This window comes from Zophobas morio, unplaced genomic scaffold (genome assembly GCF_036711695.1).
Source record: "Zophobas morio isolate AGI-343-1 ecotype UQ-CSIRO unplaced genomic scaffold, CSIRO_AGI_Zmor_V1 ptg000009l, whole genome shotgun sequence".
In the NCBI taxonomy this organism is placed as follows: domain Eukaryota; kingdom Metazoa; phylum Arthropoda; class Insecta; order Coleoptera; family Tenebrionidae; genus Zophobas; species Zophobas morio.
Window position 1 is genome coordinate 4,326,604 of NW_026972114.1, and position 26,317 is coordinate 4,352,920.

At 34.5% G+C, this 26,317-nt stretch overlaps 2 protein-coding genes and 1 long non-coding RNA gene across 3 annotated transcripts; 2 read left to right on the plus strand and 1 right to left on the minus strand.

Annotated features, from left to right (window-relative positions):
- Window positions 1–604: 604 nt before the first annotated feature.
- LOC135125765 (uncharacterized) lies at window positions 605–2,830 on the minus strand. The gene is made up of 2 exons (XR_010279950.1): window positions 2,739–2,830; window positions 605–830 (listed from the first exon to the last, which is right to left on the minus strand). It is a non-coding gene; the product is annotated as an uncharacterized LOC135125765 (long non-coding RNA).
- Window positions 2,768–3,719, plus strand: LOC135125762 (tetraspanin-6-like). Its single transcript, XM_064051434.1, has 4 exons — window positions 2,768–2,867; window positions 2,918–3,140; window positions 3,190–3,378; window positions 3,429–3,719. Exons 2-4 carry the CDS (start codon window positions 3,075–3,077, stop codon window positions 3,615–3,617), a joined length of 444 nt encoding a protein of 147 aa, XP_063907504.1. The 5' UTR covers window positions 2,768–2,867; window positions 2,918–3,074; the 3' UTR covers window positions 3,618–3,719.
- A 5,248-nt stretch (window positions 3,720–8,967) lies between these two features.
- On the plus strand, window positions 8,968–10,047 carry LOC135125679 (E3 ubiquitin-protein ligase MARCHF2-like). The gene is made up of 2 exons (XM_064051327.1): window positions 8,968–9,180; window positions 9,232–10,047. The coding sequence occupies exons 1-2, from the start codon at window positions 9,055–9,057 to the stop codon at window positions 10,045–10,047; spliced, it is 942 nt and encodes a 313-aa protein (XP_063907397.1). The 5' UTR covers window positions 8,968–9,054.
- Window positions 10,048–26,317: the final 16,270 nt, after the last annotated feature.

A 26,317-nucleotide genomic window follows, 5' to 3' on the forward strand; every position in this document is an offset into this window, starting at 1 on the left:
GTGAAGAAAAATTGGATTTGAATTATTGGAATTAAAAGCACAAGATTTCCTGGTGAAAGCGGAACACATGATTTCCAGTTGCAGCTGACGGTTTTTCTCTCATGTAATTTTTCCTAACAGATATTAAATGATAAATTTCTTGGGGAGACCCGCGTCTGTGTTTTGCGAAGACAAGGTGGAGCGTATAATATGCGACAGGTTTTTTCTATTTTTACTGTACGTGTCCTTTCCATGGATATAGGGATCGGCATGAAGCGTCGCCATCCCAAGCCGTTAGTATACAAACCTATCTATTCTACAACCGCGGTTTACACAATTCTTGGATGACGTTTGATCGGGGTCGATAAGTATATTTCTTTTACTAATTATATCGGTTATCAACAGATGTCTATAGAATCAGGTGTTTGGACAACAGGTGACGCAATCGAGGGATATATGTGCACTAACCATGGAGCTAGAATGAGACGCTCGAAAATAGTTTGAAAAAGTGTCTGGTGACGCGTTTTCGACTGGGGTCATAAATGAGTCTTCCAACTTCTCCGAGAAACTGGTTGTTCCAGTGGCGTGCTCGAAAACATTTGTCTGGTAAAAGACACAAAACTAATTTAATAAAATTTAATGAATTTTATTCAAAAATTAAGCAAATAATCACACGATTTTACTAATTATGAACCTATTTTAGACCAAACGACACCGCCTTTGATCCTCTGTTGTTGAGCGATTACTCCCGATGTAGTAAGGAAAGCGTATAAGTGGCTTTTCCGTGAAGCTCTTGCCGGCAGATCGTTAACATTGGTACAATGCGACATGCTCCCTCCTGTCATTCTACACTGCGAAATACATGCAAAAAAATGAGGAATAGCTCACAATATGATTATGTCAGTGGCAAAAATTCACGGTCCTAAGTGGTAGCAGTGTCTAGAAAAAAATATTTGAAATTAAATGTAAATTGTTATACGCGCCGCTGGTAATGTTTCGTGACCTACATAATTACTGCAATGAATGGCCAGGGTACTCGGAGTAAGAACCAAAAAAGTAACTTAATCAGGCACTTTTTTAATCGCAACGTGAAAAACACGAAAAGGGCCAGCCATTATCGAGCGGTCGTTGAAATCGGTGTATGGTGCAATTTTCCAATGCAGAGTGTGTCGATATGGTAATTTGTGTGCGCGAACATTTGCATCAGTGGTACAGCATCTCCGAGATCATGGTACCTTCAACCCCAAACTCACGATCGTGCTCGTGATGGGACAGAAAGAAGAAATTGGATTTTCGCAGCTTGTAGTGCATCCTACATTAAAAGAACACGGTCACATCCATACCATGTTGACAAAGTGCACGGTTTGGAGCCCGCTGATTGTCCACGTTGTGTAACTCACTTTTTGTCAGATGGAACTCCACATAGTCGTCAACAAGTACGATTTCAAGAAACGTGTATTGGTTGGATGAAACAATTCATTTGTGGAAATCACCACTGTCCAGAAATTATCGAAGAGCTTCAACAAGTGAAAGTGGCAGCCGCTACTCCGGTGTTTTTTTACCTATCAACAAACCTCTTGCGACGCTCTGACGCTTGTATTGCTAGTCAAGGACAATATTTTCAACATTTCTTGTAAAAAGGTAGTAGCATTCTAAGTTGCTCTTGTTTCTGTTCCAATGAACAATGTAAAATCGTTGTGCCAAGGACCAAACATCCGTCAGAATCAAAATTACCAAAAAACTTTCACACTGACCTTTAACGATGAATGAGTAAATGAATGAACGAATGATAAGCAGCAAAAAGTCGGTTTTACTTCTAATTGAAACTGAAAGTGTTTAGGTTGTTTTTATTCGAACGTTTTTCCAACTCTGTTTACAAGGTGGCTCAATGCCTTCGTATCGAGGGTGGTTCATGGGGGTTTTGCCCCATTCGATTTTTAATTTGTTTTTTCTATATTTCGGCTCTACTAGGGTGGGGGATGCCGTGGTTAAAATATTTGCATATATTCCTATATACCCTGTATATAGGGATATATTTCATGATCGTGGTATATATCGACCTATCTATTCTATGGTCGTAGTCCCAGGTATTAAAATTTTGTGCGTTTAATGCAACTTGGCGAGGGTTGAAATTTTGAAAATATGTATTAAAATAAACATAAAACAATTTTTTTGTGACAGCAATTTTGAAATATGTTCTTTAACAGTGACAACACTTGCTTAAAAAAATGTATGAATAATAATAATAATAATATTAATTGTTCAATATTCGTAAAAGTGGAATTTTAATTCTGATATTTTCAGATAAGTATTTCTTATCCTGACCCTTTTGAAAATTTAACTTTGATATGTGCATAATTTGTACACTGAGTATCATTCGGATCCCCGTACGTAGCAATGACCTAAAAAATAATTCGAGTAGGCAGTATATTTTAATAAATTTCTAGTAAAAACAACTCGACAATTCATGCGTAGCTACAATTCTGTTTATGTATTTTCTTTTTCTGTCAAATTTCATAAATAAACGTGTAATGTGTGATTTTAAACGTGCGGTTATTCAAAAAACATTTACTTGGGTATCAAATTAGATTCCATGTTTTAAATACATGCAATGTACTAAACGATGAATATCACAGAATTTCCTCCGACACTGCAACAGAAAACAATCAAGTGACTATAAACCAACGTGTTGTAACACCACTTATGACGCATGAACATAACAATATTTATTCAAAGCTAGACGACGTGTTTATACTTACGCATGTTAATAGCATTCGGTTTTGAGTGCAACAAATTTCCCTTTATTGAAATGAACAGTAGGTAAGGCTGATTCACGGTCAACTTTTCTTCTACCTCATTCACCTTGAAAAGATGTTTAGGACAGATGCGTAAATTATCTTGTTTACACACATATACCATAAATATTTAGAGTTTTTAGGTAGCGGGTTATTAAATCATGAGATCCGGTGATAACAGAGATTTACAAAAGTATAATGGCTTTATCTAATCTGGTGTAAGTGATTTTTGCGCGCCTCAAAAAATGCCAGTGTAGCTACATCCATTAAAACCATTAAGTATTCAATACCTCGCTCAACATGAAGTTCACACCGAACGAAAACATCCTAAGAGTGGCTTTACTCGTTTTTAGCATTTTGTTTGGGGTAAGTCTTGCAAAGATACTTTTATTGTGCACGCCTTAAATAATTTCAGATACTGAGTGTTTCTCTGATTGCCTTGGGGGTCGTGTACATCGATGAGTTATGGTGGCCGAGGAGATACGTCGGTTTGGATTTCATCGAATTGCCCACTTTGCTGATAGTTTTGGGTTCGCTGAGTTTAGCAATGGCATTGGCGGGATGTGTGTGTGCCAAAACATACAGTAGAACGCTGCTGCTTACAGTAAGAATTATTTACGATAAATTTTCGTACAATTGCTTCATATTTTACAGTTTGCCGTTGTCTTGTTTATAATTTTGTGTTTCGAGTTGTCGATAGCCGTTATAGCTTTTATCAACTTCGATGAACACGAAGGAGCACATACCAAAACACATCGAAAAATGTTCCAGCAATATAACAGCGTAAGCGACGAAACAAAATTGTTCTTTCAGGAGTTAGAAGACCATGTGAGTTTTCAGTGATGTGTTCATGCATCAGTCGGCAGCGTACATATTTGCCTTATTTGTATATATACTCATTCGTAGACTGTACATAATTAAATTATTATTATAAGGTTAAATGTTTTTGTACACATTTTTTTTGCTTCTTTTAAGTTGGTACTTCGTGCACGAGACTCAACTCTGTTAGTGTACACCTGAGAAAATGCGTGTTTTGTTTTTTCTTGTTTAGTTCAGCAAGGATTGGTTGTAAGACCGTTGTTATTCTGATATGTGTAATATGACATAAGGTGACAATTTCAGTATAACTGCTGTGGTGTAACAGGAGATGAAAACAACTGCAATAGAAATGGTACAGTGAGTGCAAATTATAGTAAGGTTTCTGAAAGCCCTGCTACCACGAATTCGTATAACAGTGGTGTAGGTTCTATAATGGGGTGTGCGGATGCAGTTAATGAACATATTCAGTTAGTTGCTGCAGAAATAGGGTACTTTACATCAATTCTGGCCTTATTACAGGTTACACTGTGTATACTTTTAATTTTTATTCTTATTAAATATTTTGTTTTAGGTTATACAAATTGGATATGTTTACTTGATTCAAAGATCTGTGAAGGAATACTACGCTGCTTAATTATGGATACTTTTTTATTAAAGTTCACCCATACTTGACCACAAAGTGCACACTGTTTGATACATGATTTAAATTGTACTGTTTGTTTTTTCTAAAAATAAAGATGTCCCAAAAGGGTGGAATCATTGAAATTATTTTTGACGCTGTACTATAGAACTCATTTACGGCTACAATTTAAAATTACTTTCAAACATACACCTAAGATATTTCGTGCAAAATTGCACACCATAGTGGTATTTTTTCAATGTAACTCCTATATATTTTTACAGATTTACATTCTTTATTAAAAAAAGAGAAAAATGATATCAGACGCAAGATTTTTTGGGTAACTGTTTTAGCACTGGTGAAATACTTAAAGGCAAAGTATAAAACCGGTGATAAAGTGTGGCATCATTTAACATCATGTAAATGATGAAAAAGACAGAGCTTGTTTTTTTTTAATAAATCTTTGCTAGGTTATTTCGACCACCTAAATATTTTGTTGATTAATGCTTCCACCATAAATTGTCTGATGTCCGCTCTTAATCTCAGATAAAAATTCTTTGCTGTTTAAAATTTCACGAGAATGTTTGGCGAATTTAAATGTTGTTTATTGTTTTTTTTTACCTTAACACTTGTTCGGTTGTAGTTTAATATCAGAGTTATAGAAATTGAACATTTAAATGGAATTGAGGTAAATAAGGCAGAAGCGGAGGGCGCGGTTCCTAGTCGAGCTTGCAAGATTTATCGCGCCATCTGTACAAAACACGCGTATCTTGAATAGTCAGGGGAACGGTCGGGATGACGTGACGCTCACGGTTTGGTCTAATAGCCGGGATTTCCAACCACGAGTTTGCGACCGTAACGGCTTGCTCGTGCGGCATGCTCGTAATCGAGGGGTGCTGTGAATTTTTTGTCAAGTGTTTTATGTAAATAAAATGAAAATTCATAGGTTATAAATATATGTGGACCTCTACAATATTGCAGTTAAATTGTATTAGAACCATGAACAATTAAAGATCTTAACATAAACTGTTGGTGAAGACAGCGCTAACGGCTTCGTGAGCGCATGTGCGAGTCCCGGATCGCCAACGTGATGGACCGAGGAGCGGGTCGTACTCGCTCTCTCTGCAAGTGACCACCGTGCGGTAAAGACGTGTTGTTATTACTTAATATATCCATGTTGTGCAGTTAGGCTTTTTATTTGCCCTTTTAATACGTCGTCCCTTAACATAAACTTTAAATTTAAGAACAATAAAAAAATACATTACTTGTATGTGGAGTAATGAAAGTTTACACATTTTGCGTTAGGAAATCATGAATAAACATTACCAATTAATATTAATTACCCTCACTGAGGGGACTGTAGCACCGAACGAGATTCATTTTATCTAAACAATTGCCCCTTCATTAAATTACAGACTAAATACGACGTATTACTTACACTCATTGAGGGGACTGTAGTACTGAATGAGATTCAATTTGTCTAATTATCCCTTAATTTTAAATTAAAATTTTAATTAAATTCAGTTGCAAGTGTAAACACATGGATGATTTTAACTTTTGCAAAGCGGTTTCGTGCGGTGTTTTGTTTCTTTCAGCGTGAAATTCAAGTTTCAAATTTAGAACACCATACGACTAAGTACTACCAGTAAGTAAAATAATTAACTTTACAAGGGATTTTTCCAGACATATACAGCCTGTTATTGAAAGGTACGTACAAAATAAAATCGGCAATTGGTCTCGAGGTATGGGTGCTAAAAGTTAAAAAAAGTTCAGGTAAAAGTGTTCTCCTTTTAGAGATAAAAATTATTAAAATTTGTGTCCAAATTCGTTGTACGCCTCTGATAAAAAGATCATCTTTCGTTTCTATAGCAACATTTAGTCTTGACAAAAGTTTTATTGTTACAGTTGCTAGGATTTACTAAAATAAATTAATTTTACCTATTTATCCTTCAGTAGCGTCTAAAAAGATTGGATAAGGGTTCATTTTCCCCTTAAAATTTTGATAAGACAAAGTAAGTTTTTTCGACTTCTTAGACTTCGCGAAGAACTGTCCATTTTGTTGTACGTACATACCTTTCAATAACACCCTGTATTTAAAACTGTTGTTTTTAATTATCATGTTGTGATAACCCAAAGTTCCCCCCTTAAATTGACTTTGAAAAAGTTTGAAAGGCAAGCGAAAAATTCAAAATTTGGCTTTGGCTGTGATCGTCTTAGAAAAAAAGGAACCTACGTTGTGTTTTTTTTAAACATGGCGGAAAGACGTTCTTTTATACAAGTGAGCATACACACCGTGTGAGTCGAGAGCGCAAGAAATAATAGACAAAATTTTTGGGAGGGGGCTAAAAATCGCGCTCCCTCTCTAGGAGGAAAAGAGCTGCGAGCATTCACTCCTCAGTCCAAAAACCCCCTATCGTATATTCACCGACATATTACATTTCAAATGACCTTAAAAATATGAAAGAAAAGACACTCGCGAATTAACAGACATACACATATGAAAGCCAAACAAGTACAATAACCCAACGCTAATGTTTTGAATCAATGCCAATATTTGAATATCACAATTTTAATAAGAACAAAGCAACATCTGAATTAAAATAACTGGATGCAAATCCACAAGTTATTACGGGCGTGTGGTGTCAAATTTAAAATTACGGCAATTAACAGGAGCACAAGAAAAATACCTCTTGGGGGTTCCAGCTCAAGCGGAGTTTGGGGCTACCGGTCGGGGCTGTTCTCCCGCTTCGATGGTGATTCTATGTATCGCAAAACCTACCCACAACATTACGTTACAACATCGGCGACCGCCCCTGAATCTATCCAAACCTGCACTCTTTGTGCAGGTGACGCGATAAATCTCGCCAGCTCGACTAGGAACCGCACTTCGCTTCTGCCACGTTTTCTGTGTTATTTAACCTCAATTCCATTTTAAATGTTCAATTTCTTTTAACTCTGATATTAACAACAACTGAACAAGTGTTAAAGTTTAAAAAGAGCAATAAACAACATTTAAATTCGCCATACAATCTTGTGAAATTTTAAACAACAAATAATTCTTTTGTGGGGTTAAAATTGGACATCAAATAATTTATACGATGGACACATTCATCAACAAAATATTTACAAAACAAAACTAGTAACAATTTATGAAAAACAAAAGATCGGGTGTGAAATAAACTTGTGAAAATAAAAATATTATATCAGGTTAAAACTGCAAAGCATGAAATTTACGTCCAATGAAAATTATACAACAAAGGAAAATTACTGAGGTTAAAACTGTGAGATTAGAGAAATATTGTATGAGGTGAAAAACTGCAAAGTTAACAACATTTACATGAGATTAATAATTGCTACACTTTATCAACGATTCAAACAAAGAGTTTACATTATGTTAAATTATATCACATCTAAGTCATTGGTTACTTCAAAAAAACAATTTACTTTGAGAGTTTAGAATACCGCGAACTGATGGTTACCCCAACAAAACACATAATAAATAAACACAAAAATATCCAATCATCGTTGCGAGGAAAAAGCGTCTCGGTGATGTAAAGTTTATCGTTGCGAGGAAATGCCTCGATGATGTAAATTTTTAACGTTGCGAGGAAAAAGCGTCTTGGTGATGTAATCAATCTTTAGCGTTGCGAGGACATGCCTCAGTGATACTATCAATCTCTAATGTTGCGAGGGCATGTCCCGGTGATGTAATCAGAAGAAATTATTTTAACCCCCCGTCAGTTCGCGGTATGAATTAGTTAGTTTAATTGCCGTAAATGAAATATTAGCAATCTTGTGTGAAGAAGTAAGAAGTGTTATAATATAAAACTTACGTATATGCATCCAGAAACTTTTCGTAATTAAACAACAAAGGTGTTATCCTGACTAAGTGAATTTCATGAAATCTTCTAGCAAGTGGTTCATTTAAATAATCCTGATTGTTAAATTGTATTAGCACTAGCTGACGATTAAGAAAAACTAACTTGATTGGTGAATTTACAAAGAATAAAACAAATTTACAGCACGTGTTCCGCGTTGAAAGATCGCATGTTTTTTCGATTAAAAGCCACAAGAATTAGCTACACGGGTTGGGGGAAAACTGTGTCGTCATAGGAGTTACGATTGATTGTCGTTAAACAAAGGCTTCCTCCCTTTTATTAACTACCAATCCAACTAAACTAAGCAAGAATACCTTACCACGTGATTACACTCACAAAAACACATCCAGACTGACACTTCGGCATGCTGCCCTCTGTCTACTAACCAACCTTCCAACTAAAAGCCCCTAGCCTACTAACTGTCCAACTATCCAACAAGCGTTACCGTGCCCTGGTTGCGTATGTTGAACGATTTGTGATTTGATTTTTTTTTTAAATTCAAATTATTCAAATGTGATTTCGCGCTGCTGTTAATTAAATTCAGCGCAAAAATTTTGATTCAAATTCGGTCACCACAATGTTTTCATTTATTTAGATATATTTCAAAATACTATAGCCACAGCTAGTTGATTTCCCAGCCACAGTTAGTAAACTGTGACCACATCAAACAAAATCGTCCTTTTCGGAAATTTTATTGATTTTACCCCAGTCAGATATGGTGTAGAAATATTAACAACGATAGTTTCTGCTTTAAACCGTTGATATAAAAAACTAATCTAAAGTTATCAAATAGGGTGAATCAATAATACCACATCTCTTAAAGTGGTTATACTTTGTAAAATACTTGTCAAAATTTGCAACAAAATTGTCACTGTCATTTTCAATTGTCAGACAGTCTTTAAATTTTTAAAAACGGGCTGTTGCCGCCTCAAACACTGTACTAGAAGCATTGCAAATTTAAACCATGAAACCTTCATCGTCACCATGCAATGCTTGTTTAAATCCCAGACTGTCGATAATCTCAGTTTTATGTCGAATTTGTTACGACAACGATAAAGACGAAGCGTTAATAGCTCCATGCCACTGCAAGGTTTTACTATTGTATTTTTACATACTTCTCTAGGCAGAAAATAATTTTCAGGGTACCGTAGCTTTTGTTCATCGCAGCTGCCTGGAACGCTGGTTGGCCGAATCTAATACAACCATGTGTGAGCTCTGCCACGTAGTATTCAGAACGGAGCGTTCACCTAAGTATACATCCAGGCAATCTATATGGAGGTGGTTGAAAAGCCATCCTCCCGGTGGTATTGGAAGAGGTGTACGAAGCGATATTATAGCGTGTACTGTGATAACCCCAGTGGCTATCATAATTACGTACGTTTGTCTCTTCTCATCTGACTACTATAATCAGAAAAAGTTTATCATGGTCCCTGCAGCTCGCTGGACGTCGGTATCACTACTTATAATGATAGGGATTATGTTGATCGGATACTATTTATGGGTCTATTCAGTCATTAGGTTGCATTCAAGACTGTGGTATAATTGGTGGCAGAGGGAGTGTGTGGTAAGATATATACCTCCGAGTGCAGCGCACATTTGTTGTCATAATGCCACTGAGATCGAGAATCCAGTTAATACACCAGTATCGACAACAGTGTCTACGGCAGTTTCTACACCCCTATCAATAGAAATTCCTATTTTTGAAGACGAATATGACGATGTAAGAAGTAGGCAAGATGCAGAGACAGAGGTTGAAGAGGGGAATTTTGGTCTTGTGGACGAAACCAATGTGACTGAAGAAGCAATTATGGTTGAACAAGTGCTTATGTCTGAAGAAGCGATTGTCACTAATGTTGTTAGGCACGAACAAGTTGTTATTGTTGAAATGCCCGAAAATGAGGACATTGGCGAAGGAGATAAATCTGCGCAATACGAAAATAAATCAACCAGTGCATAGATGTCGTAATTTTATTTATTTTTTACTGTCTGCTTCCTTACAATTAGAGACAGGACTAGTGCCGGTAACTTTCAAGTTGCTAGTGGGCTTGCATTTAGGTTAGGTTACAGGTTAAGTAACTACGTCTGAATTAACGCTATGCATGTTGGCAATTATTGTTCAAATTTTTTTCCACAAAACTGAGTTTGCAATGCGATGATCTTTGCATTTTATATCTAATGTACCGTATTGGATATGGGTGAATTTGAAGAAAAAAGTAACCCTTTTTTGCACAGTACAGTTAGCCACGTGAAAGTTAACTCGCGAATCAATCGATTCAAGTTTTGCTTGCAAAATTTGCATCTGCTCTTTCAATTCCTGTTCCAATTCTCCGGCTTCCTTGAGGTTTATTGTGTCTAAATCCAGGGATGACGGATTAACATTGGAGATCTCCTTCGACTTGAAACACGAAAAACAACGAACAATTTAACGGTGGCAGGGTTAAAACGTTGTGGCTCAGTTGAACAAGACTATACGTCCAGAGAGTGAAGAAATCCAGTCGTATCTCACATTCTGGTGGCGATTCTAATAAATAAGACCCAAAAATGGGTATTCTATAGGCTTAAGTGGTTTTTAAAATTATTCATTTCATTTAATAATTCTGTAGGATTAATTATTTGGTACATCATAATAATTTGGTTTATAATTCAGTGAATTCTCACACTCCCGTAACCTTTAGTTTCTTGAAGAGTTAGGTACATATTTAATCGTTTTGACATGATTTTTGAATTTCGAGCCACTTGATTGTGAGAAATTTTAGAAACAAAGCCCTTAAACTTATTAATCGCATTTTGTAGAAGAGTTACCTGACGGAAGGCAACATTTTACTTCCCGAGCGTAAGCAAACGAAGTATTGTAATCGAGTCCGTCGGCTGACTCTCTACTTTTACGTTTTCTCGATCTTTCATGACCCCTAGAAGACGAAGAAATAGGTCTCCCATTTCCGTCTGTCTGACCGTCTGTCCGTCTGTTCGTCTGTCCGTCTGTCTGCCGTCCCGGATTTTTATTAGACAGATAATCTCCGAAAGTACTGGACCGATTGTTGTGAAATTTTGTACTTATATTAGGAATATCATGTAGATGGTTAAACGCTAACCAAAATTTGTCTAATCATCCCCACCACTAATGCGATGACGTCACTTCAAAATTGTACATAGTAAATGGGTTTTCAATTGTATAAAATAACATAGTCCTACACATGTCGTTTACGACTCCGAATTGAGTTCTTACCCGAAACGTCCAGATTTTTGGAAAAAAAATCAAAATTATAAAACAACATTTTGAAATTTAATTTTTAATCTGCTAACCAGAATGCTTTGAAATCTTGCAGATGTTTTAAGGCTCTAAAGAGCATTATAAATCTTTAGTCTAAATATATTTGGTTATCCTCTCCAAAAACTTGATGACGTCAGCTCAAAAGTTTGCCAAATAAATCCTGTGTAAAATGTACAAAATATGATGAGTCTGTGCTTGTGATATATTACTCCATTCATATTGCTGGGATTTGCATATACAGGTGACTTAAAAGAATTAATGAATGCGTAAATTTATTTTATTGATTTAATCAGGAACTCTAGAACCGAATGTTTTGAAATCTTGCAAATATTTTAAGGTTGTAAAGAGCATAATTTTTTAGTCAAAATATTTTTGGTTATCTTCTACAAAAAACTGATGACGTCAGCTCAAAAGTTTGCCGAATAAATCCTATCTAGAATATACAAAATATGATGAGTCTGTACTTGTAATTTATCATTCCATTCATATTTTTTGAATTTGCATATACCGGGTGACTCAAAAAAAAAAATGAAATCTACTGCGAAAAAAAACATAATAGACATGCAGTCGTCACGTTTCCGACAGCGAGGAAAGTACTGTCTTTTTATTAGTTAATTATGCAAAGTGTTTTTCAGTTCATTTTACAAAATGGCATGTTAAATCGAAAATTAACGTTTCTGACAGGGCAACATCAAAAAACATTTAAAAACATATATACATATCGAGTATTATATAGCTCTATTTTATATTTATTATTTATGTTTGTGTTGCAGGTAAATAGTATATTCATAAACAAAAGATGCTGAGTCTTAAAAAAGAAATTTCTTCCCTGTCTTAAATCTTGCACAAGCGAGATGACGCCAGTAGTGAGTTGCTCTTTTTTACTTCCCGAGCGTAAGCAAAGGAAGTATTGTAATCGAGTCCGTCGGCCGACTCTCTACTTTTACGTTTTCTCGATCTTTCATGACCCCTAGAAGACGAAGAAATAGGTCTCCCATTTCCGTCTCTCTGTCCGTCTGTTCGTCCGTCTGTCCGTCCGTCTGTCCGTCCGTCTGTCCGTCCGTCCGTCCGTCCGTCTGTCCGTCCGTCTGTCCGTCCGTCTGTCCGTCCGTCTGTCCGTCCGTCTGTCCGTCTGTCCGTCTGCCCCCGGATTTTTATTAGACAGATAATCTCCGAAAGTACTCGACCGATTGTTGTGAAATTTTGTACTTATATTAAGAATATCATGTAGATGGTAAAACGCTAACCAAACTTTGTCTAATCATCCCCACCACTAATGCGATGACGTCACTTCAAAATTGTACATAGTAAATGGGTTTTCAATTGTATAAAATAACATAGTCCTACACATGTAGTTTACAACTCTGAATCGACTTTTCACCCGAAACGTCCAGATTTTTGGAAAAAAAATCAAAATTATAAAACAACATTTTGAAATTTAATTTTTAATCTGCTAACCAGAATGCTTTGAAATGTTGCAGATGTTTTAAGGCTATAAAGAGCATCATAAATCTTTAGTCAAAAAATATTTGCTTATCCCCTCCAAAAACTTGATGACGTCAGCTCAAAAGTTTGTGGAATAAATCATATCTAAAATGTACAAAATATGATGAGTCTGTACTTGTGATCTATCACTCCATTCATATTTTTTGGATTTGCATATACAGGGTGACTCAAAAAAATTAATGAATGCGTAAATATATTTTATTGATTTAATCAGGAACTACAAAACGGAATGCTCTGACATCTTGCACATGTTTTAAGGTTATAAAGAGCATAATAAATGTTTAGTCAAAATATATTTGCTTATCCCCTCCAAAAACTTGATGACGTCAGCTCGAAAATTTGCCGAATAAATCATATCTAAAATGTACAAAATATGATCAGTCTGTACTTGTGATCTATCACTCCATTCATATTTTTTGGATTAGCATATACAGGGTGATTCTAGAAAATAAATGAAAGCGTAAATTTATTTTACTGATTTACTCAGGAACTACAAAACCGAATGCTTCGAAATCTTGAAGATATTTTAAAATTATCATAAGCATGGTAAATTTTTGATCAAAACGTATTTGGTCGTCCCCCCTAAAAAATGTATGACGTCACCACAAAATTTTGCTGAATAAATCCTATCTATCCGCCGCTTTTGACGCTTATTAATTTACCATATTCTACACCCTCTATTGCTCCATTGGCAAGTTGGCGTTATAATTTTAAAAATGCCAACTATAGCGAATTAAACAACTACTTTTCTTCACTTAATTGGAATTCCCTACTAGATTATAACGATATAAACTCAGCAACTGACTCTAATGAAAAGGAATATAGAAAAGAAATTAAGGACTATAAGAAATTAATAAAAGAGAAGAAAGCAAAGAAACAGGATGAAGAAGACCAGAAATTAAAGGATATAAGAACGGAAGCGGAAGCATGGAAATATATAAACCAAGAAAGGAAGATAAAAACGGGACCAAGTAAGAACATCAAGATAGAAGAATGGCGGGAATATTTTATAAGAATTTTAGAAGGCGCAGAAACTAACGAAGAACAGAAGACAGAAGTAAATAGACAGGAAACAGGCACAATAGAAGAAAGGGAAGAAATAGGGAAGGAAGAGGTGATAAGAGTAATAGGGAAAATGAAGAAAGGAAAAGCTGCAGGAATAGACGGCATTCAGAACGAACACTGGATTTACGCAACAGAGAATATAGTTGAGGGACTCACGAAAATGTTAGATAAGATCTGGAAAGGAGAAGGGTTACCAGAAGAATGGAGAGTGGGGTTAATCAGTCCCCTGCACAAGAAAGGAAACAGAGAAAAAGTAGAAAACTATAGAGGAATTACGTTGTTGAACACAACTTACAAGATCTACAGTTCCATTTTACAACATAAGTTGGAAAGGGATATAGAGGAAAAACAACTGCTACCAGAGGTGCAAATGGGATTTAGAAAGGGAAGAGGAACAATCGAATGCATAGCGACCCTGGATCACATAATAAGGAGGGAATTAAACGAAAAAGGAGGAAAGGTATACGCGCTCTTTGTAGATTTGAAAGCGGCTTTTGATATGGTTAATAGGGAAAGACTATGGCAGATAATGAAAGACATGGGCATCAGTAAAACACTAATAGAGAGAATTAGAGAAATCTACAGAGAGACAGAAAATAGAATCAGAGTTAATGGAGAAACGTCGATGAATTTCTGGACGAAGAAAGGAGTTAGGCAAGGATGTCCATTAAGTCCAACGCTCTTTTCCTTGTATATAGCAAAATTAGAAGAAAATCTTACGAAGGCACAGATGGGAGGGGTCACTTTAGGGAAAACAAAAATCTGGTCACTACAGTATGCAGACGATATCGTCCTACTGGCAAAAACGGGTAAAGAAATAAGAGAGATGATGAAAACCCTACAAACATTTTTAAGAAGGAGAGAACTGCAAATGAATGTAGAAAAAACGAAAATGATGGTTTTCAGAAAGGCGGTAGGGAGAAGTAAGAAAGAGGTTTGGCAATGGGAAGAAAAGACGATAGAAGAAGTAGCGACGTTTAAATATTTAGGGTATACATTTCAAAGAAATGGAAGAAGAACCCAACATCTGGAAAATACAGTAAAGAAGGCAAATAGATTGTTGAAGGCGGTATGGGGACTGGCAGAGAGAAGGTTGAAGAACGATTTCGTTAGAAGAATATGGCTCTTCGACAGCTTAATAAAAAGTGTTATTATGTACGGTGCTGAAATCTGGGGATGGAAGGAAAGGGAGAGTCTAGAACGAGTACAGGCAAAGTATTTGAAATGGACGTTAGGGTTGGAAAAAGAGACACCAGAGTACATTGTATTAGAGGAAACGAAGAGAGAAAAAATAAGAATAGAAGCAGCACGAAGGGCAATGAAATTTGAAGAGAAGATCAGGCAGAACGTTGAATGCAAAATAATGAAAGAAATGTGGGAAGAGATAAGGGTAAATTATAAGAAGACAGCGGAAGAAAGAAGAGAATTTTACGAAGTAAGAGGTCTAACGGCAGAAGAAGTAGAGAGAAAAAGGATAGAGGGAGCAGAGCCCAGGAAGGAAATTTTAAATCTAGATGAAGAGTTACAAAGAAAAGAGCAAAGGAAAAAAATAGCAGAGTCCAGATATTATAATCCAAAATATGGAGAAATAATAGGAGGTCTAAAATTACCGGAGTATCTAATAAGAGGGAGAAAGAATGAAGACAGAAAGACAATAGCCAGATTTAGGGTGGGAAATGAAGAAGGAGAAAACTGTTACTGGAAAGAGGAAGAGGATAGAAGATGCGGATTATGCAGGGAATTTCCGGAGACGATTGAACACTGGCTAAAGGATTGTGAAGAGTTACGGGAAGTCGAGAAAGATAGGAATGAGCTATTGAACGAAACAGGTGATGGTCTGGAATGGATGAAAATGATATTAGAAAAGAAACGAAAATAAGGGAGCATTTCGAGAAAGAATATTAGTTTAAGTTAAAAATATGTTTAATTGATATATATTTGTACATATATAGATATATTAAGGGAAAAATGTAAACCGGACTTCTTTCAAGTCCCGAATGGGAAAGAAATAAACAGTTACAATACAACTGACTCTTTTTATTCTATTATATTTTCTGCTATCGATATATGTATTCCTAAATCTAGACTACATAATTGTCATGTTCCAGCATGGTACAGACCTGACACTATCAAACTTATTAATAAAAAACGTAAAACTTTAGCCCTCTATAGAAAAACTTCAAATGAAAATCATTACAATTCTTATAGACATCTTCGTAGCCTTTCTAAAATGGCTATCAAGAAAGATTACAAAAAATACTTAACGTATATACAAACCAATTTAAATCATAATACGAAGATCTTCTACAGTTTTATCAACTCCAAAAGTCAAAACTCCAAATCTTATTTTCCCAAATGTATGAATTTTGGTGACACCTGCTCTTCAAAACCTAAAGACATTGCCAATATGTTTGCCAATTTTTTCAAGTCTGTTTATAATCAGGATGTTATCGACCCTAATATGACACTAGGCCTTTCAAGCGTCAACAACAATATCGATTTACACGGCATAGATATCAGCATCGATGAAGTAAAAAATAAATTACTGTCCCTTAAATCTAGTTTTAATCCTGGACCAGATGGTATTCCTTCATTCTTCTTAACGCAGTGTGCTTCCAGTCTTGCCTGTCCAATCTGAATTTTATATAGTAAGTCTTTGACATCTGGTACATGCCCAGACATCTGGAAGCAATCTTATGTCATACCTTTGTACAAATCAGGTGACAAAAAAGATGTTACAAACTATCGTCCTATTTCGATTATAGCAGCTTTATGCAAGGGTCTCGAAGCAATCATCAGTGATACATTAACTAGATCTTATGCAAAGGTTTTGACACCTCATCAGCATGGATTTCTGCCAGGAAAAAGCACAGTAACAAATCTCGCCATCTACAATGAATATATCATTGATGCTTTAGAGGAGGCAGCTCAAGTCGACGCTGTATATCTAGATTTCTGTAAAGCTTTCGACAGAGTCAACCATGCCCTTCTTTTAAAGAAATTAAAGATTTATGGCATACGAGGTTCTGTTCATCGCTGGTTAGCTTCTTACCTATTAAATCGTACCCAAAAAATCTCAGTTAAAGGCTTTTTATCAGATGCTATTTCTATTCCCTCGGGAGTCCCACAAGGCAGTCACATCGGTCCTATTTTATTTTTAATATTCATAAATGATCTGGCACTATCACTTAATTTTGTTAGATTTTTATTCTTTGCGGACGATCTTAAAATATTCATTAAAGTTAACGACCTTGCAGATTGTCAAGCTATGCAATATACTCTTATAAAAATAACCAACTGGTGTAGTGAAAATAGCATGAAATTAAATAACAAAAAGTGTAAACAAATAACATTCTCCAGGAAAAAATCACTATAAAATTTTCATATAGCATTGACAACCAAATCCTGGAGGCTGTTAGTGAAATTAGGGACTTGGGGATCATTTTTAATTCGACTTTAAGTTTTGTTAAGCATATAGATTATGTAATCGATAAGTCTTTTCGAGTTAGTGGTTTCATAAGAAGAATGACTGCAGATTTCCATAGCATCATAGCAATTCGTAAGCTCTTTATTACCATGGTTAGACCAATTTTAGAATATGGCATTCTTATCTGGTTTCCTTCATATGCAATTCACGAAACTCGCCTCGAAAGGGTACAAAGAAAGTTCTGTAATTATTTAATGTTTAAAATGGGTCTCAATAAATCAAATTACAATTATAATCAAAGACTTGCTATAACAGAACTAGAGACTCTTACACAGCGTAAGTTAAAATTTGAGCTTAAGTTTGCATATAAACTGTTCAATAATCAAATTGATAGTGCCGAAATCTTATCCTTATTTAATTTTAGAGTACCTTTGGTACATACTAGGAACCAGGACACAATCTTATGTTCGTTTAAAAGAACAAATCTCGGTTACAACACTTCTGTAGTAAATAGAATAGGATTGGCGGTTAATAACTTAGTAGATATAGATATCTTCAGTTTCTCGCAACATGTGTTTAACAATTATTTAAGACGTTTGTAGTTATAAGGACATCTTATTTCATATTTTGTTTTTTAAAACTATTGTCTATTTTGGAACTATGTTCTGTTAGTCAATAAAATGTATTTATTTATTGATATTTATTTAAAATGTACAAAATATGGTGAGTCTCTTCTTGTGATTTATCATTCCATTCAAATTTTTTCGATTTGCATATACAGGGTGACTCAAAAAAATTAATGAATGCGTAAATTTATTTTATTGATTTAATCAGGAACTACAAAACCGAATGCTTTGAAATCTTGCAGATGTTTTAAGGTTATAAAGAGCATAATAAATTTTTAGTCAAAATATATTTGGTTATCTTCTACAAAAAAGTGATGATGTCAGCTCAAAAGTTTGCCGAATAAATCGTATCTAAAATGTACAAAATATGATGAGTCTGTACTTGTGATTTATCATTCCATTCATATTTTGGGATTTGCATATGCAGGGTGACTCAAAAAAATTAATGAAGGCGTGAATTTATTTTATCGATTTAATCAGGAATTACATAACCGAATGCTTTGAAATCTAGGGAATATTTTAAAGTTATTATAAGCATGGTAAACTTTTGTTCAAAATGTATTTGTTCATCCCTCCTAAAAAAATTGATGACGTCACCCTTAAATTTTGCTGAATAAATCCTATCTAAAATGCAAAAAATATGATGAGTTTGTACTTGTGATTTATCATTCCATTCATATTTTTTAGATTTTCTTAAGAGGTGGTTCAAAAAAATTAATGAAGTCAATTTATTTTATTGATTAAATTAAAGGCAACACTTATTTATTAGTATTACACCCCAACCAACCCAATTTGGTAGACACAAAATTTGTTAAAGGAAAAACTCGGTTGAAACATAAGGGTAGCACGCTTATTTACATCGACTTTAACATTACAGACCTGCATTTGTTTTATGCGCTCACTTGGTTCCGCGAATGTGAAATAGACATGTTTATAACAACCAATTGTGAATTTCACCGTCAAGAATTAAAATAAAACCCAATGTTTTATATAATAAGCGGAAGTCGAAGCAATAAAACCGATGGTCGTTTTGTTTACAGTTTCTCTGTTTGACTCTCACGTATGCTGTTACGCCTGTCATCTTAAATTAAGAATGTTTATACATACACGATTTTCAGTTGCCTCTGATACGTATACGTGAGTAAATTGTTTCGTTATTTTATTGATTATTACAAATCAATATTCAAAACGACCCAATTCATTTTCCCGAAAATTTGAGAATATAATAATTTTATTCTTAGTATTACACTACATCTATCCCAACTGATATACGTGTCCTTGCAAAAATGTTGATGACGTCATCGCAATTTTTTTTTAAATTCCCACTACAAAAATGTAATGAGAAAAAAAAACACAATAGGCATGCAGTCGTCAAGTTTCCGACAGCGAGGGAAGTACTGTCTAAATAAACTCTTTAGACCAATTTTTTTTTCATGTTATATTTCCGTATAATTATATTTATTTATAATTTTATTTTTATAGGTTCATAACGACCTGAGCATTGTAACACAGAACAAGAGACTTAATGCATATAGTTTATGATCAGAATTAAAAAATGTCCCATCTAACAGGTAACACGAATTAAGACTAGTAATGATACATTATTTGCCAAAAAGGAACAATTATACATATACAGAATTTTGAAATATGCTCGAAAAATAAAATCATGTATTTCATTATTTTATTAATTCTATTGCAAAATATGTTGATCGGCAACAAAAGCAACTCAAAGAAAAAAATCGAAATTGAAAAACGAATCTATTTCAAGGTCAGCGATATCGTTCTAAAATAAAAATTAATTAAATAATTTCTTCACTTTGATCGTAAGGAAAATAAATAATAATTTGAATAGGAAATAATAATTGATGATCGAGTTTTGTGTATTGACTTTCCTACTCAGTTAGCCAATAACACGTGACGTCATGTTGTGGCGGGAACTCAGCGTTTGACAAGCGCCGTGAAAGTTCATAAGCGACAATGTTAACATTTTCGCATTTTATTTAAAAGTGTGGGTATTTATTTAGAAAATAAACACGTGAATAGCTTCTTTCATATCTTTTCTGTGTATCAGCGTGCTTTTTTTGGCGATTTGAGTTTAGAAATACATAATAAAAATAAAAATACACAACACTGTTTTGGTCTGAATTCCTCGTCATCCAAAATACATCCGTGTGTTTTAAGCGGGAAATTGTAAATTAATATTTTCGTTTGAGGTTACTGTGACGGGTTTAAGTGAAGGTGTGTGATTTGTTTTTAAAGTATGGATAATTTAAGTGATTATGCACGATGTCTTTCCGTCGAAGACAAAAACAGATATGTACAAAAGTTAAACAATTTAAACGGCGTAGATTCTTATACAATGAGTGCAAGTGATTTTAGTTTGTGTTTAGACGATGTCCCTACCATAACAATGAATACCATTCTAAACTTTTTTATTTTTACAGTAAGTAAAATAACCCACAATAAAACTCGTGCCTTCAAAAGTCTAGAGACATTTATTCAGTTTTCTCTTTTTTAAACAACTGTGTCTTTCAACATTACAAGTATTATGAGTGGATTTATTTTGATATCCTAAATTTTGTGATGGTCCACATCCGACAAATCTGCAGGTTTACCTAAAAGAGCACCAATGTAGTAATTTGTTAGAAACTGTAAATCTAATAGGTAGGTACTGTACCTAAAATAAAATGATCCGAACAAACATAGGAATACTTTACTTTGGCTTCGTTAAATCCACTCGTTTCGAGGCTTTTAACCAACGCTTCCGCCTTTTTCCCCATCCTGTATATATTTACCTTTATTGTTGCTAATTGCTGCGAAAGGAAAATAAAATTTGTCCGCATTTCTGGTGCTTCGATTCGCGCAACCCACAACAGCACAAAATTTAGGCATTTTCTCCTAAAATACAAAATATTATAATATTAAGATGCTAGTGTATTTAAAAAACATTGATGTACATTAACACAGAATTAATTTGCAAAACAAATAATATAAGATGCAGCGAAGTTAACCTGTACATCAGAAAACATTATTTTTTAAGGATATTCAAACGTTATGGTGCGTTTTACAGATATCTACACAGTCTAGAAACTGTAACAAACTTACCAAACTATAAAAACACAGTTGACACACTCTCAAATTTAAATGAATTATGAAAATATTAGCATTGACTGTTATGAGAAAACCGGCTAGTTGTCAAACGCTGCCATCTTGATGACCTCGGATGACGTCAGTGTATTTGGCTAGTTATAGGTATATCTGTTTAACATTAAATTTTGAAAAGTTTAAATTTTTCCAATGTAATCTTGGATTCTAAAATAAACTGGTAATGTATAATGAATAATTATAATTGAGTATTTTCGTGGTTGATCTTTAAATTATTATTTTCTCAAAAAATTCACTTCATTTCATATCCAATATGTAGCTAACTGAAAACTGATAATAAAACAGCAGATATGACGAAATAGTGTAGATTTTTTTTAATGTCGGTAATAGAGTGTATGTATAATACCAATACAACGGGTATGTTTCTGTTTTTGTCTTCGTTAGATTCCACTGTATTTACAGTATCTACCCAGGTATACGCTTCCGCCCCTAAAATCGCACGCACGGCATCCTTTGTTCACGTAAATACAGTGTCTAGAATGAAGTCAGAAACAGAAACATATCAGATGTGGCGATTCACATATAGTTTTACAACACCTTATCAAAATTTAAAAAAACCACTATGGTATTACTAGCCGACCCCGTGAACTTCGTTTCACCTACAATTTAATTTTGAATCTACAAAACCGAATGCTTTGAAATCTTGCAGATGTTTTAACCATATGATAAGCACAATAAATTTTTATTCAAAATATATCCCCTCCAAAAAATTGATGACGTCAGCCCAAAATTTTGACAAATGAATCCTATTTAAAATGTCCAAAATATGATGAGACTATACTTGTGATTTATCATTCCATTCATATTTTTTAGTTTTGCTTATAGGGGGTGTCTCAAAAAAATTAATCACTGAGTCAATTTATTTTATTGATTGAATCAAAAATTGCAAAACTGAATTTTGAAATATTGCAGACGTTTTGAAGTTACTGTTTGACATGGTAGGTTTTTAATCAAAATATATCTATTTATCAAGCCCAAAAACCTGATGACGTCATCTCAAGATTTTGCCGAATAAATCTAAAATGTGCAAAATATCATCAGTATATTTTCGTAATTTATCATTGCATACATATTTTTTAGATTTGCTTTTACAGTGACTCAAAAAAATATTTGGATTACTCAATATATTTTAGTGAATAATTCAAGAGTTACAGAAATGAATACTTTGAGATCTTGCAGAGGTTTTAAAGTTATTGTAAGCATGGTAAATTGCTAAGAAGATTTATTTATTCCCCCCAAAAAATTGATGGAATGGCTCACTCGATTTTCGCAGATAATTTTGGGAATACAATATAGTTATTTGTTACCAATCCAAGGTGGTATACGTGTTGATCGTAAATGTTGATTAGGTCATCACAAAATTGTGTGAAGAAAAGACTCAACTCGAAAATGCTGAATACGTTTCATTATACTTTTGGTGCGAAGGAAGTTGTGTCGAAACAACGTTCGATCAATTTTGTGACAATGGTTGATATAAATAAAACTCAGTAGATGCTCATACGCGAAATACGAAGTATCTACTCGAATATCAAATCAAAATATTTCTAGTTTTTCTAGATGATGCTAATACTTCAGTAGGTAACAGTTGATGCTCAAGTAGCATCTCGATACAACAAAAAAGGAAAACAGTGATAGTGTTCAACCATCAAGGCAAAAATCGAGTCACCAAAATATAAGTTAGTATGGCGTAGACAGTTTGAGATGGGAATCTTTATGGCCAGTGTTAGAAAAAACGCACTGCACAATTTATACATAAATAAAAGTTAATTACCTGAAAAGTTTTCGATAGTCCCGCTCCTAATATGTTTTTCAAACTGAATGCACCTTTTGACGACGTTCCACGTTCATGAAAGTCGCCATGTTTAGTCAAAATTCCCTCTTACAACAATCCTACTCGTTTTCTAAGCTGCTTTACAGACAGCTCAGTCATTTGCCACCCCGATGCTCATTTTTAGATTAAATGCTCACAAAACGCGTAGATGTTCAATTTGTGTCCGGGGAGATACAATGTTTCCAAGTAGATACTCATTACATAGAGTAGATGCTCATAAGTATAAAGCGTAATAATGAAGTAGGTACTTCGTACTTTGAATATGAGTATCTGTTCAGTTTTAGTCATACCACCCAATGTCTCGCTTCAATGTTTGATTATGTTGATTATGAGCACAACGCTGATCAATTTCCGTATCGGAATTACCCATGAAATAAATCATTGCGATTTGCACCTGAGGTAGTTCGTCGCACATTTGATTGACTTCGTGGACCTATGTCAGCTTATCGTCTTCTCGGCATTATAATGAACTTCATAAAACGACAGAATTATTTTCACAGTCAATCAAATCTGTAAATTTTGTCTTGAGAATTTTAAAATATTGAAAACTTCAAATTAAATCCTCGAATAACGGTAGAGTTTGAGGTTTTGTCGAAACCAACAAAGTGAATATAGGTAAATAGAATGGCAGACCAAAATGAATAAGAAACTTTCGCAATGTGTAATTAAATTCACTTTAACCAAGACCTTTCTTAAAATAAACGTTTTTTTTTACGAAAAAACAAAGAACGATTTGAAATGCAATATACTTTTCACAGTCGCACGGAAGAATTAGTTTTGCATGAGACGTCCGTCAGGAACGCCAACTATTGAAATTAATTCGAAGTGGCGATTCCCATACAAAATTTTTAGAATTTTTTTATTTTTTAGCTGTTCTTTTAAGTTTTCCCTATTTTTTTTTATTTATGAACCATCCCCATAGTATAAAAAATTCTTGCGAGACTAACAGGAACAGCAATTGATTTTATATAGACGATTAAAAAATGGGGGTTGGTGGTAGAAAGGTGAAAATTTAGGGTTATGTGTATTTTTTGATGCCAAATCTTAAAAAAATAAAAATAAAAAATTTTGTCCAAAAAATAGACAAAAATTTTTTAGGGTGGGCCACCCTTACCACTTACGGGTATAAAAAATAGTTTGCAGCCTATTCTCAGACCTACCGAATATACATAAAAAATTTTATACAAATCGGTCAACTCGTTTCGGAGGAGTTCGGTTACAAACACTGTGACGCGAGAATTTTATACATAATGCATTATTATTTTAGAACAAATTTCATTACCATCAAAAAGGTTATACTGACTCGACCTTAAAAGATAGACATATGCTGTCCCGGACTTTTCTTTAGAACTTTTAGAGGGGAACAGTTTCGTCATACATGATTTTTACGTAACTTTAACCGTTTAAGCAGCGTAAGCAACGGAAGCTGTCAAAGGAGGAATAATTTTCCCGTTTTTCCGAATTTTTCATTACTACTTCGCTCCTAATGATCGTAGCGTGATGTTATATATCCTATATGTAGATATGATACATAGACTATCCAACACAAAAAGATTTTTTGAATTTGAACCAGTAGTTTCTGCGATTAGCGTGATCAAATAAACAAAAGCTTCAGCTTTATTATATAAGTATAGAAGTATAGATTTAAAATTTATTGTTGAAGATTATATGGTCAATTAGATGTGGGTCGTCGTATACTTTAAAAAGTGGCCTTCGTCAGTGAGTTCGTAATGCTTAATTAATAATTATATTCAGAGCGAAAAATACAACGGCTTTATTAGAAATACACCAAAGACAAGTTTTTTTCATTGTAATAATTTCTACGAATTATTTCTGTAAACTTGTTCACTTGAAGTGTTATTTTGTAAGTACCTGCTTGGCAAATTATAAATAGAACATCTGGGGTAATATAGGGAAGACCCACCGACACAAACAAAGTCATAAAAATTCTTTGTCCATTGTCCTTGAAACGGGACAAGGTTTTGAAGAGTTCATTCGTCGAATTTTGATTATACGAGTATAAAGACAATTATAAAAGGATGATGGGTCCGAAAAAATTAGAGAGTGGTTAATTTTTAATTTTATTAAATTTATTTCATCTAATGAAAAAATAACGCACAACTTCTGCATTTACTATCCACCAGATGTTTGGGAGGTGCTGTCGGACCATCCCTTTTTTCAGTATTTATGTTTATTGCACTTCACACTCACAGTGACGCTTTCGAATTCCATCTGGCCATTTGGTTCACAACCACCGAACTTTTCTCATGGATCCGTAACTCACTTCATTTTTAATGCAGTTTTGTGAAAATTTCTGCCATTCAGTGTGGATTGTATTTATACTTATCTAAAAACGGTTTTTTAGATAAGCTGGAAATACTACCATTAATCACTGAAGATACTCCCGCTGATTTTGAAGAACTTACGGTGATTGTTTTTGAAAGTGAGACGCTTTGCCATAAAACGTTGCAAACCTTGAATAAAATAATAATTGATTGTTAGCTCTAAATTTTACTCTTCATATGCATATCCCTAAATGATACATATAAATGGTAACTAAACTTTTTGAAATGCCTATTCATATCGCACAGATCATGTTAATAAAATATACTGAGAGTCATATGTTTACGATGTTGCGATATATACGTAACGTCTATGTCCATTTAATACGTTATATTGGCGGAAAGCACATGTACGCAGTATGGGATGTAACAGCTAACAAGATCGTAGACAGAGTTAAGTGGCATTAACATCGCTACGACGTAACTGTGTTTACTGGAATATGACTATTTTCATTTTTCTAATTTCTAAATCCAGAAAGAATGGCAATGTTTGTCCGTTCTCTGGAGATTTAACTATGGACTTTTGACGATGTAAGTCTTCGATCCGCACCGGTGAAACCGTTGGACGATGTTCGAATTTCTTGGTTTTTGAGCTTTTCTAGTCTTCAAGAAAAGTTCAATCGTCGGTTAATCGTTAAAACGGACAACGGCCCGGATTTTCACAATTTCCAAATTTTCGAAATCACGTTCGGAAACTGTTTTTGACAATCCTACCGACTGCGCCAGTTAACTCGTAAATCAATCGATTCAAGTTTTAAAAAAGGTCTTTATTTCATGAAGATACAAACAGAACTAACTTAAGTATGTCAACTAAATCCGCCGCGTTGCACTTCACAAGGAGTCATTACACGCGGAAGATGTAACTTGAAGGAAAATCATTGCACTGGCGGTTTGCTTCTTTTTTCGCATCTGTTCAGTCTAAGGCTATGACTTATATCGGGTGTGTCAAAAAGGACGGAAGGGGATTTAGGTTCCGAGTGTCCCATAGACTACG

Bases quoted from the DNA above. Each gene is read 5' to 3' on its own strand.
- LOC135125679 (XM_064051327.1), top strand. From the start codon at position 9,055: ATGAAACCTTCATCGTCACCATGCAATGCTTGTTTAAATCCCAGACTG. The intron at 9,181-9,231 runs GTTTTACTATTG...AATAATTTTCAG, and splicing joins TAGCTCCATGCCACTGCAAG to GGTACCGTAGCTTTTGTTCA.
- LOC135125762 (XM_064051434.1), top strand. From the start codon at position 3,075: ATGAAGTTCACACCGAACGAAAACATCCTAAGAGTGGCTTTACTCGTT. The intron at 3,141-3,189 runs GTAAGTCTTGCA...AAATAATTTCAG, and splicing joins TTTTTAGCATTTTGTTTGGG to ATACTGAGTGTTTCTCTGAT. The intron at 3,379-3,428 runs GTAAGAATTATT...CATATTTTACAG, and splicing joins GTAGAACGCTGCTGCTTACA to TTTGCCGTTGTCTTGTTTAT.